General features: G+C 34.6%; 1 protein-coding gene across 2 annotated transcripts; it reads left to right on the top strand.

Annotated features, from left to right (window-relative positions):
- Nucleotides 1–1,088: 1,088 nt before the first annotated feature.
- Nucleotides 1,089–12,782, top strand: LOC126776496 (nischarin). 2 transcript variants are annotated; one of them, XM_050499066.1, is made up of 5 exons: nt 1,089–1,654; nt 1,824–2,070; nt 2,663–2,781; nt 6,412–6,943; nt 10,300–12,782. In XM_050499066.1, exons 1-5 carry the CDS (start codon nt 1,214–1,216, stop codon nt 10,332–10,334), a joined length of 1,374 nt encoding a protein of 457 aa, XP_050355023.1. In that variant the 5' UTR covers nt 1,089–1,213; the 3' UTR covers nt 10,335–12,782. The 2 variants fall into 2 exon arrangements, with proteins under 2 accessions (XP_050355023.1, XP_050355022.1); XM_050499065.1 differs by lacking the exon at nt 10,300–12,782 and having other exon boundaries at nt 6,412–9,302.
- The last annotated feature ends 887 nt before the right edge of the window (nt 12,783–13,669 follow it).

Genomic DNA, 13,669 nt, shown 5'->3' with positions numbered 1-13,669 from the left:
AAAAGAATTTACATAAATAACTGAACTTGACATTAAATTTTCTTATTTTCACTTTCGTGTGTGACTGAGCACGGACAGCATGTATTAGATACCCTACGTCGTTTGCCGTAATAAACAAATTTTTGTATTTATAATATTAGTTAGGATAAAATTAAGTAATTTTCTCATAAAAATGCATTTTACGCTCCATTAAAGAAAGAACGTAATTATAAGTGTGTTCAACTAAATAAAGCAGCATAAGTTACATCATAGACGAGCCGGTTGGCCTGGTTGGTGGATGCTTGCCTTTCACGCCGAATGTTGTGGGTTCGATTCCCACCAAGGACAGATATTTGTTTGCATGAACATGTCTGTTTGTCCTGAGTCTGGGTGTAATTATTTATATATGTATGTATTTACAAAAGAAAACTAGTACATCAGTTGTCTGTTTTCTATAGTACAAGCTCTGTACAAGCCTAATTTGGATACAGATGGCCGTGTCTGAAAAATGTCCCAGGATATTATTATTATTACATCTGTGTGCATGAGTTTGTGTCACTTCACTTACCATTCGTCTGTGGTAAGTAAAAAATGTTGCTCCTGAAAACTATTGACACCGTATTTGCAAATTATATATTATTTTATTTTTAAGGGACCGATGAAATAAAATGTTTCATTTATTTCTTTTTTTTATTCATTCTTATTTACTTTTTTTTATATTTTTAACACTGAAAGCTGAACCTTGCAAAGCGCCGCAATAAAAAATATATCGGAAAATGTGGTTAATATATTTTTTAAATCTAATATAATTTTTTAGTTTTAGGAAAAAATTAAAAAGTAACTTACGCTAAAATATAAATTTACATATGATACAATGAGTATTGCGTATAATTTATTAGAAAAAGCTTTCATAAAACTTTATTAAAAGCCTTGGATTAAATTACAAGAATTTACTTAAGGCTTGAACGTAAATAAATTATGTTATTTATATAGACTACAATTAAAATAATATTATATTTATACCAAACGTTTCGATACTGAATTGAATATAAACGTCAAAAGCATATTGTTAGAAATGTCAAATGTCATTTTGCTCATTTACATTTTAGTGTTGATTTAAGTGACTGGTTTCTGTACTATTTCTGTTGAAGCGCATCAAATAAAACTTCACGGTCGATTTCCGTTGTTATATCACTTGAAATGCGAACTTAAACCAATTTTCGTATACTTAAAAATGTCGTCATTTGTAAACTATCGAAACGACAGTACAGTGAATGTCGTGGAAGCTTTATCGAAGGATAATGTTACGTTTTACAAAATCGGTGTTAAAGTGGGGTCTGTGAAATGGGATGTTTTACATCGGTATAATGACTTTGTGGAACTCCACGAGAAGTTAGTGAATGACCACGGCGTGGCTAAAGATTTATTGCCACCGAAAAAAGTTATACGCAACAAAACACCAAAATTTGTTGAACAAAGACGTGAAGCGTTAAACGATTACCTTAAAAATGTCTTTAATTATTTGTTGCTCACAATGCCATCAGAGTTCGCGCATTTCTTAGACTTCCATTTGTATGATATATTTTTCCTTTTACAAGATTTGGCTAAAAAACTTTTCTTAGAAGGCGACAAGTTGTTGGAAAATGAGAAATCACATAAATTCAGTGTACTTGAGGTAAATTTCTTTCTTTATTCAATTTTAAATTTTATTAACTATAAAAGTGTTTCATTGTAATCATACATATGTATGTTTATTGGCAGAAAAAATAAATATACTAAAAGTTAACATACAGTAATGGAAGCACCAAATTTAATATCAATTAAAATTCCGTCTGTTATTTCAGCTACATGCAGTGAGTGAAAGATTTAAAATGGCATGCCCACCGACAGAGAAAGAGGACCAAATGTTTGACTTCAGCCACATTCTGGACTTCTGTTCTCAAGTGAGATCACTTAGCATCGAAGGGAGCTACGAGAAATTGGGAACGAGTAACATAATACCTAATGAACTATACTTTGATCTCATACCGTTTAAATCATTGGTCGATTTAAAGGTCCTAGGTGTACCCATGGGATGTATACAGAGTGTCGGTAAGATAATGTTTTTGTCAGTTTTATTTATGAATATGGGTATGACATGATGAATGTATTAGAATTTGAAAGATACAGGTAAAAGAGAGATGTCATTGAGTGGCTAATTTTATGTTTCACTCAATAAAGTTATACACTTACATAAATAGTTAATATTAATATAAGTCAATATGATAACCTAGTCTAAATAGTTTAACAAACACCTTTAAATCATAGTCTAAGGTCAAAATTCTCTATGGTAAAAAAAAGTATTTTTTTATTTATTGAACTAATTATCTAGTATTATTAATAAAAAATACAATAAGTATGTTATAATAGTTAATATTAATCATACTATTATACTAACAAAAGTTATCTCATTTATAATGAGTATTTATTTTATAATAAGTGTTGTTTGTTTTTCTTGGATGCATACAAAAGGTACCAATTTGCTTTTAATGGAACTTTCATTCATGATAAACATACTTTAAAATGTGTTTAAACATTGCATACTTTCGATATAAAGCTCATTATATCAAATAGGAATTGTTGGTATAAAAAAGAATCTGTAATATCAGCTAAAATGGATTATTCATGAAGTATTTTCTTTCAGGGAGCCTGCGTGAATCACTCATTAGTCTATCCGTACATATAGCCAGCGTTGTGACTTTGAATGAGTTTCTGCTCGTTGATGTTCTACACAAGGATCAGTCAAGCCTCGCTGACACTGTGGTATGTAAACAATATGCTTTACATTAAATGAAAAGTAATCTCTGTCTGCCTTGTACCTTTCAACTAAACCACTGAAATAATTAATATGAAACCCGACATAGATGTAGCCTGTGACCTAGATAAAATAAACTTAGAAATACTTAGGAGAGATTTGGTTGTTGATGGACTTGCATATTACAGATAGTACATACATATTTGCCGGTTGGTGTGGTTGGTAGATACTTGCCTTTCACGCCGAAGGTTGTGGGTTCGATTCCCACTCAGGACTGACATTTGTGTGCATGAACATGTCTGTTTCTCCTGAGTCTGGGTGTAATTATCTATATGAGTATGTATGTATTTACAAAAGAAAGTTATGGGTTCGATTCCCACCCAGGACAGACATTTGTGTGCATGAACATGTCTGTTTGTCCTGAGCCTAGGTGTAATTATCTATATGAGTATGTATTTACAAAAGAAAATTATTATATGTAGTATATCAGTTGTCTGGTTTCCATAGCACAAGCTCTGCTTAGTTTGGGATCTGATGGCCATGTGTGAATAATGTCCCAAGATTATTATTAGTATTATTATATTGCCTCATAACAAACCTATGTATTCATACTGATAGATACATTTTATATGATTAATTATTATTTAAACTATATCATTGTATGAATAAATATTGATAAAACTCTTGTAATATTGTCGGCCTATTATAGCTGATAGGTAAAGATTAAAAAGCATGTGACCTAACAAAAGTGAAACATTTAGCATCATAAACGTTTCGATTTAACGTTGCACCCGAATTGAATATAAATTTATTAGGTATTAAATTTCTACGTCACCGTTGTTTTTAAACTCATTCTACTTTAAATGAATCTTCCTATGTGTAACTAACTAGGCTGAACAGTTGTGTCAACAAAATACGTCCGCGCCGTTGCCTCTTAACCGTTATCAATCGTGTAACGTTAAATTGGTATAATTTGTTGCGCGGAACACTTGCGATAGATCGTGAGATATAAAACTGGGGTAGCCAAACTTTTTGACTGGAAAGGATGCAATGCAAAAAATAGCATATTGACTGCAAAAAAAATATTATAATGTCCATTATGGACAAGTAAAAAATATTAATATCCAGCTTCAAATTGTTATTTCAATAAAATATATTGTATCATTAACGTTTCACCATGAAAAACGAATGTTCTTAAGTTCTTTTTTTTGTGTATTTATTTGTATTTGTCGAGTAACATTAGTGGCTTCAAGGAGGAATAGTAGTATTCCTCGGACAAGATCTTTAGAACCACTGGTCTACGCAACTAGACTATATATTTATATACTAGCATATCCCATTATATTATAAATGCGGAAGTGCCAATTGGCTTATTTATTTGTTTGTTACACAAGCGATCATCACGGAAGGGGAACGCCCATTCTTCATAGTGTTTATGCCCAGCATGAGCAACAAAAATGTAATACTTTAGTTTTTCAAAATCTTAAGAGTATCATCATTATAAAACATATAAAAAGCTTATTTTACAAAAGGAAAATATGTCTGACAGTGCAATTAATGAAAATAGTTGCTTCTCGAGTGATTAATATATCCACTATCGGGGGAACAAAATAAGGTCACGTGGTCTAAGCCGTTGGCGTTAACTAGTACTATACATATAGCTTATATTATATTAAATAGATGAATAATAAATAATAAAATAAACATTAATATCCCAGTTAACGAGTTTATCGGACATCTGCTTAGTCATTTCAATTCAATGACTCAGATAACAAATGTTTTCATTATTAATTAGGTTATATCACCATTTAATGGGTTACAAGTTAAATATATTAACTAATATTTACTTTACTCGTATTTTATAATTAAATTTTGTTCAATTATTACGTTGAAGAAGTAAATCTGAAGTAGATGTGTTTTTAATTTTCAATCCATTGTTTGTATTCGGGCGACTAACCAACCAGCCTTTCGCCTTACTTGTGTCCAAATATTTACTTAAATGTGGAACTACCATTTCATATTACAAAGTAATAATCAGCACCAAATTATAACCAGAATTCCACCAAATACACTTCCATTAAAAAGTTGATTCTATGCTTGTGTGATGTGTTGCTTTAACGTGTGTTGCTATTTTAATTGTTCAACAAACAGCTTTTGATGGTAATGTAAATAAGTTTGGTATTTATTTTGTAATTATATTTAATTAAAGATAACATTTCTAAATATATTTAGATGATTGTTCAGATCTGTATAAAAAAACCAGTCTTCATTACTCATAGGTGAATAAGTACGTAATAAATATGGTTTGTTTATATTCTTACTTTTATATTACTAGTTTCCGCACGTGCGCGAGAATTGGGGGGGGGGCTTGTTAGGTATATTATGTATTTTTCTGTACCTATAACAACGTGTATGCAAAATATAGTATGTAAATTTACTGGTGGTAGGACTTTGAGCAAGCGCGTCTGGGTTACCTAACTAAACAGATATTCTATCGCAAAACGGCAATACTTGGTATTTTTGTATCTGGAATACAATTGAAGGGTTAGTGAGCCAGTGTAATTACAGGAACAAGGGACATAACATGTTAGTTCCCGATGTTGGTGGCGCATTGCCGATGTAAGCGATGGCTAACATTTCTTACAATGCTAATGTCTATGGGCGTTGGTGACCACTTACCATCAGGTGGCCGATTTGCTCGTCCGCTTACCTATAATAAAAAAAAAGAATATGATGTTTGGTTGAGTAGTTAAAACGATAATCGTAACAGTAACAGCCTGTTAATATCCCACTGCTGGGCCAAGGCCTCCTCTCCCTTTTGAGGAGAAGGTTTTGGAGCTTATTCCACCACGCTGCTCCAATGCGGGTTGGTAGAATACACATGTGGCAGAATTTCAATGAAATTAGACACATGCAGGTTTCCTCACGATGTTTTCCTTCACCGTCAAGCACGAGATGAATTATAAACTCAAATTAAGCACATGAAAATTCAGTGGTGCTTGCCCGGGTTTGAACCCACGATCGGTTAAGATTCACGCGTTCTAACCTAGTTTAGTCAAACAAACGCATTTTCGCATTTATAATATTAGTGAGGATAGGAGGTAGGGTAATAATTAAAAGACATAATATAATGTATATTATGTCTTTTAATTTTAAAATAATTGTAGCACTTTGAAATGCAGATAGATTACATAAATTATGTTATTGTAATTAATGATAGAAATAAGACGAGGCAAGTCGTCTATTTCTACCAAACTAGCAGTTGTTGTTTTTTAATAATAATACACACACTTTCGTCTGTTCCTATAGGCAACTTAATAGATAACAACCGACTGATATACATATTTACATATATATTTTTAAATACATACATACTTATATACATAATAAATAAAATATGTATACAAAATACATCCAGACTCGTGGTAGGAATCGAACACGCAACCCCGGGCGGAAGGCACTGCCAATTGTGGGCCAGTCCATATCACATCTTCCCTTTTTTATTTAAATACTATTTTTAAACTTGAATTAATTACTTTCTTAGAATGTTAGGTCAATACGTCTGTGTATCTATAGTAAACGGCTGCTTATAGTTATACTAGAAACTATAATTTCTGATATATTTTTTTTTATTGCAGACTTGGAAGAAATTGACTGTTATAAACTTTGCAAGCAACAACATTGACAATGTCGACTGGGCAATCAGATTAGTTCCGAAGCTGCAGCGTCTGAATTTGTCTTCAAACAAACTGACCGAGCTTTGTGATATATCGTGTCTTCACGATTTACAAGTCCTCAACTTATCTATGAATCGCTTCTCAATGTGTTCGAACTGGCACGCGAAAATAGGCAATATAGTGAAAATTGATCTATCGCAAAATAAAATTGAATCTCTTCAAGGTTTTTCTAAGCTTTATTCACTCGAGAGTTTAGATCTTGGCTGTAATCTAATAGACGATGTTGAAGAAGTACAATATATATGTAATCTACCGTGCTTAGAATATCTGTGGTTAACGGCTAATCCTGTAGCGTCATCCATAGATTATAGAGTTAAAGTCATAGAGCAGTTTAATGCTCGTATGTCAGAAATATGTTTAGACAACGAGAAAGCTTCAGAAAAAGAATTGGACACGGCCAGGGTCTTACAGGCTTTAAGAATAGTTAAAGAAGGTAAGACTCCAAGCTTCTTGCAAAATAATAACTCGAGTCATAGTTTCAATAGAAGTTGACGGTATCTGAGTCATTTTATAAATTAATCGCAAGTGAAAGGTATTTTATTAAATTATATAACATCGATGTTACATAGTAACACGTATTATTAATAAGAAATATTGATTTAAATTAACTTGTAATAATGTAGGACATTCCATAAATGGGTGCTCAGTGAAAATATTTAGAATAGTTTGTAGTTTGGTGGTTAGAGACAGTGAGTGTTGAAATTCTGGTTAATTATAATTGCCTTAATTTTAATATTTGGAAAATGATGCATGTCGTATTAATTTTATTAATTAGATGATTTAGTTATATGGCCGGTAGATGATAACAAGGCAGATGCCTTGTTGGTTCTTGTGGCTTATTATGCTGCAAATCCCGAATCGTCGTGTTGAAATCTTTTTTTTTTTACTCTTAATAGGCCAGCGTTTGACCGTTGACTTGCCTGATGTTAAGGATCAACACGGTCTAAGATGTAGCACGCTTGCCTATAAGAAACCTGTTTACTCTGGATTTGAAGACGTTGTGCCTATCAGGAAATACAGACTCAGGCAAAGCATTCCACAGTTTCGCAGTACGAATGATGAATGTAGATTTAAAGCGCTTCGTACGTAGGCAGGGAATTTCCGCTGTGTATCTAAGGCGCTTTGGTTGCGCTTGCCTGGCCGTTCGAAATCCTGGGTCAGTTTTTAACGCGATGTAAAGAAATTGGGAGCGATACACTCCCGTGCCTAGGACAACACGTAAAACCGGCCCTGCGTGTGATTTCTCAGTAGTACGCGTGCGCACTGTCTTGCGTTGTTGGCTAGCCCCTAAGCTTAACCTCCGTTGTCGGAATTCGGTTTCAAGGACCAACGGTAATATTTATAATACCTTTTGTCTTGTTATACATATTTGCTATGTAATATTGAATTTGGAAACGATTTATATAATAGTAGTAAGTGGTAATATGGTATATAATAAATAATATACAAAAGTTTCACATGCAACATTTTCCTTAACCTCACATCTCTTGGGAGTTCTATCAGTTATGATATTAAATGTATTTTAGTGTCATGATGTCATGTCGTTTCGACCCTTCGATGTGATAATAATAAGCTTTATATGTGATACTTATATACCTGAAACTAACGGTCTTAGAAACGTTGCTTATTGACTGATTAGTTAAACAATGCTGTCTTGTTCTTTCGAATGTAAAATCAATAATAACGGAAAGAGATCAATCCGTTTTTAACTGAACAGTCGCTAATCAACGTTTATAGTAAAGCTGCATCTATTCAAGACGAATAACACTTTAGTTGTGTGACGGCTTACTAAAACTAATACATTGTTTGTGTTTATTTTTTTATTTAATCATTTACTTCTTTTAAAAACAATTTGACAAGACTGAAATACTTGCTATCCCTTTTTCCTTATCCTTTTCCAATCGAAGGCGTAAATATATGATTTCCGAATAGCTCTGCTGTATTATCTACTACATCAACTCTTTTTTCACAAACCCATAAAGGCACCACAGATTATTATAGTGCTCGACCGTCATCGTTCATTCAACGTCATCGTGGTTTATTCTACTGGTGGTAGGGCTTTGTGCAAGCTCGTCTGGGTAGGTACCACCCACTCATCAGATATTCTACCGCAAAACAGCAATACTTGATATTGTTGTGTTCCGGTTTGAAGGGTGAGTGAGCCAGTGTAATTACAGGCACAAGGGACATAAAATCTTAGTTCCCAAGGTTGGTGGCGCATTGGATATGTAAGCGATGGTTGACATTTCTTACAATGCCAATGTCTAAGAGCGTTGGTGACCACTTACCATCAGGTGGCCCATATGCTCGTCCGCCTTCCTATTCTATAAAAAAAAAAAAAATAAAAAAAAAATTTATCTGATTGGAAGACTATAAATAGCTTAATTTTGGAAAAAATACAACATAACAATGTGAAAATTGAATGTTGTCGTTTCTACTCCTTATTTAAGTGTAATTTCAAATAAAAGTAAAGGATTATTTGTACACTCTTTTTGAATTTAGAAAAAAAATATACTGATTTTTGTATCTGTGGTTTCGCTCTTGACAGAGCGGATGTGGTCATTCTTTTAAAGCTAGCTTTCTTGCGCATTCATAAGGGAAGGTATTTGAGTTGTGTCAAATTAATTAAAAAATTTACATAATAATAAGTACCATTGACTAAACTCATAGTTAAAATAATATTGGCGCAAATTTTTTACCTCCGTGTAACTGATGATATCGTTTTGCAATAGTATTCTGTATTTAAGTATTATTTAACGATTGTATTAATACAATAAATTTATTTATATTTATGTTTAATTTTTTTTATAAACCTTAATAATAAGTACATTTGTGTGTGGGAAGGCAGGAGCCAAAGCTAGGTTGCCCAGGCTAGGTATTATTGATTGAGAGTGTTTTGTGATTAAGTTAAATAATTAGAATAAGTACTGAGTTCGTCATGTATATGTGTGTGTGTGTGCAATGTCTATACAAACAATAGATTAATAAATAAAAGAAAAACAAACAGTAATAATGAGCACGAGTCGCTTATGTAGTTTGCAAACGCTCGAAAGACCCCTAGCGTTTATCGTTTTTTAAAGAATTGAGGGCTCGTTTCTTTTCTTATGTAGAAAGTAGTACCTGGAGAATTTGTAACCGATTTTAACGTTTTTTCATGCTTGGTGTAAGGAAGTCCGACATATAATGGAGTTCAGTCTGTTGCCATTATTCGTATTTATATAAGTCCTTCGCGAGCCGTTTTGCCGAGCTCAATATTTTATCCTTGATGATTACCGTTGTAAATTCCAAAATTAATGTTTAAATTTCTCATTTCTTAAAAATCTCTTGTGGATGGATCGAATTTCATGAGGGTCGACCTCGACTTTAAGCACTATTCCAAGTGACTTTAAATAGTCTTGTAATTCCTGAATTTTTTCGGTTTTCTGAATATTTCTAAACATTAGTGCGACTTCTTCTTTTCCTCCAAATTTCTGATTTGTCCTTTGTTTTCTAGATTTTCTAGCACAAGTGAGTCATATTTAATTTTAAGCTCTTCGTATTAGTTGCTCATGATCTCTGATTGTGTTGAAGGTATTTAGAAGTGATTCATACTTCGCGTCCTGTACGGCTGTCTAAATGGAGAACATATTTTCCAATTTATTCAAGATATATTCCAAGTAATCTCCCTGCTTACGCTTTAATCTCTGTGACTTCATTGTTACGTTAGCATCTCCTGTTATGTCTGGAGATGACTGACGATGCTGTAACTTAGCAATAGATAGTGACGCTGACCAGCCCTCTGTTCGGCAGAATGGAAGACTGGAGAGTGGATAGAAGTCTCATAACATCAGACCACAACGCCATTAATTTCGGCCTGAGCCTGGAGAAGGCCCTAGAACCCCTGCGGCCTATCTCTACGCGTAAATACAACACCAAGAAGGCAAAGTGGTCCGACTTCTCCACCAAATCCAAGACCAACCTCGCTGACAGTGAAATCACCCTGGAACTCGTCTCGGACCTCACAAGGCCAGAAGAACTGGAGGAGATGTTTACCACCTATACATCAATAATCCATGGGTCCTGCGAAAGCACGATCCCGAAAGCAAAGGTGTAGAAAGGCGATCCACCATGGGGGTCTACCCCCATGGTGGTCCGCCGTCCTTGAAGACCCCAAAAAAAGGACGTGCTAAGGAAAAACCGCCGTATCCGCAATGTTGCACCCAGTCGGAGACAACTCACAGTCCAAGAATACATATAGGGAAGGGACAACTACCAAGAGAGTGCGATCGAAGCAGTCACAAAAAGCTGGAAGGAGTTTTGTTCGACCCAGGACCTCGAAAGTGTCTGGGACGGCGTATACGGTCATAAGGAAAACGTCGAAAAGGCGGAACGACTTGCTCCTGAGGGATACAGCCGGGGAAACACTGTCGCCCGACCAGTCAGCTGAACTCTTAGCAAGGACGTTCTACCCAGATGACTCCGAATGACCGAAACAGAAAAGTTCAGGTTCCATAAGATCGACCACTGAGAACAAAATTCCTGCGGAGATTCAAGGTCTATCGGCCGACGATCCACCATTTACAACCGCGGAGTTGGAGATGGTGCTATCGAGCCTCAATCCGAAGAAAGCTCCAGACCCGGATGGCTTGACGTCCGATATATGCACTGCGGCCATAAACTGCGACAGGGAGGTATTCCTGGCGTTAACAAATAAATGCCTTACGCTATCAGTGGAAGGTCGCCCACGTGTGCATCCTCCGCAAAACCCGGCAAAGATGACTACACCCACCCAAAATCCTACAGGCCGATAGGACTGTTGTCAATCCTCGGTAAGATTGTAGAGAAACTGATGGTGGGTAGGATCCAATGGCATCTACTCCCGTCTTTACACCCGAGCCAGTATGGATTCATTCAGCTTGGAATGGAAGACGCTCTCTACGACCTGATCGGACATATCCGGAAGGAATTTAAATAAAAAAAAAGTACTTTTGGTATCGCTCGGTATAGAGGGCGCCTTCGACAATGCATTGTGGCTAGCCCTTAAAAAGCAGATGGTGCAAAAAATTGCTTGCGGAACTGATAAGCCTTGGTGACTTCATATTTACAAGACCGGAGGGTCTTATTAAACTACACCAGAGCGACTAGTGAGAAGAACCACGAAAGGTTTTGTCCAGGATTCTATCGGCGGACCAAATTTCTGGAACCTCATCCTGGACTCGCTGTTACAAAAGATGCCAACCATGGCAGTCTACTGTCAGGCATTTGCGGTTGACGTGATCCTCGTTTTCTCAAACCATCAAACCAGCGGGTTAGAGATTGCAGTGGAATCCACCCTAGCGGCCGTACAAGAATGGGACATAGAAAACAAATTGAGTTTCGCACCGCATAGTCATACCGCCATTAATTCAGGATGACAAATTGAGCACAGAGTGGGACCTCTTCAGAACCTACACTATACACTCCATACCATAATGGAGAGAGAGGACTTAAGAGCACCCTTTCTCGCATTCGCAAGAAAGAACTGTCCGTACGCAGGAAGAAAAGAAACTCCTGATGGACCAGGGATATGGCAAACGCTTCATGACCATCCACGAATCACAGAAATGGCTATTCAAAAACGCGACAGCACTGACGCTGAGGCTGTGCTCTCACTGTTTCTACAAGGTGCGGGGTCCGCAACCCAATAATAGGAAAATTAAACTAATATTCTTTATTTATTAACTAATGTTTAAGTGATGATGAATGGTTAAGAAATAAAACTAAAGATATTAAACTAAAATATTACAACCAACTTACCTGAAAAAAATAATAATTATGGTCAGTACGTGTCACCATCCAACAGAAGAGCTTCGAAGGTAAAGAAAACTGGCTGCTGCGGTAGCGTTATAGTAGTTAAAATATTGTAAGCATATATTATATCTCTTAATAATAAATTTTATAAAAGGCACGGGCACCTATGAGCCTGTAGATGTTAAAAAAAACATAGCAATAGATGTTTTCGACGGGGAATTATTTTCCTGTTTCAATTGACACTTTCTTATATATGTCTTGGCAAATTGTCACCCCAAGTATAGTTATAAAAAGTTAAATAATACCTCGTATTACGATAAAGCGACCGTATACCACCGATATGTCGTAGCCACGAAGCGGACTGTAGTAAAGTACTAGGCGCCGGCGTATTTTTGGTTATGCACTCCTATTCATGGCCCGGATTTATTATTTTAAAAATAAATATGCCCACATATGTAATGCACTAAGCGGTCCAAGGGGAAAGAGAAATAACTATGGTGTTTTTTTTTTATCAATAAGTCAACAACAATACCACATGTATTTGTAATATTTTAACTTTATTTTGGGATCTATTATATAAAAATAAAAGTATAAAACATTTTGTTAACACTATTTATTATGAATTATTATATAACCTATTATTATAACACATAAATCATTATAACATAGAAAAAATAGTTTCTACTGGACTACGTAGAAATAAATTTGCATCATTTCACCTTATACTTAAAAAATTTCAATGAATAATAATGTTGATATATAATATATCTTAATTTTTGTATATAATTTTTGGATAATTTAATAACTACTAGTTAAGTTAAGATTTTCTCATGAAAATGAAATACTCAGATGATCTGAAACACATTCAAGACAATAAATTATTCAAATAAAATGTTTACGTTTTTATAATGAAAATAGTTTTTCAATAATTCCTTAAGTTTATATAGTAAATATTTTAATAAAAATACAAAACCCTTCCGACACCAATTCCAGTCTTTTCCACAATTAATACTTAATATTATTGCTTTAACAATCAAATAACGCAACGAGAAGCCTCCAAATAAAAATTTATAAATATCACTGGCTTTTATCATTACATTATTTAATATCACTTAAAAATATTTGACTGTCAATGAGTTCCACAAACCTCATGCATATAAAATGCTTATAGTGTACAGTCGAGTCCCGCTTTACCAATTGTTCAATATTGTTAGTCTAAACAGAAATAAAACAAACTATAATTTAGTAAACAAAACATTTTACACGTCTGTTTAATTTAGATATCTTGCCTCATGTATTTTATCTGCAATATGTGCGGATTAAAAACTATTTTTCTTTAATTTTGTACTAGTAGCAGTAGGACTCAACTACACTTAATCCTACAATATGT

The sequence above is a fragment of the Nymphalis io genome, chromosome 20 (assembly GCF_905147045.1).
Source record: "Nymphalis io chromosome 20, ilAglIoxx1.1, whole genome shotgun sequence".
Taxonomy (NCBI): domain Eukaryota; kingdom Metazoa; phylum Arthropoda; class Insecta; order Lepidoptera; family Nymphalidae; genus Nymphalis; species Nymphalis io.
The sequence above is the reverse complement of the archived record's forward strand: the minus strand, read 5'-3'. Positions and strand labels throughout refer to the sequence as shown.

What these genes read in the sequence shown, in the direction of transcription:
- LOC126776496 (XM_050499065.1), top strand. Translation starts at nt 1,214, where the DNA reads ATGTCGTCATTTGTAAACTATCGAAACGACAGTACAGTGAATGTCGTG. An exon ending in GGGATGTATACAGAGTGTCG is followed by an intron (nt 2,071 to 2,662) that starts GTAAGATAATGT and finishes ATTTTCTTTCAG; the next exon opens with GGAGCCTGCGTGAATCACTC. An exon ending in CAAGCCTCGCTGACACTGTG is followed by an intron (nt 2,782 to 6,411) that starts GTATGTAAACAA and finishes TTTTTATTGCAG; the next exon opens with ACTTGGAAGAAATTGACTGT.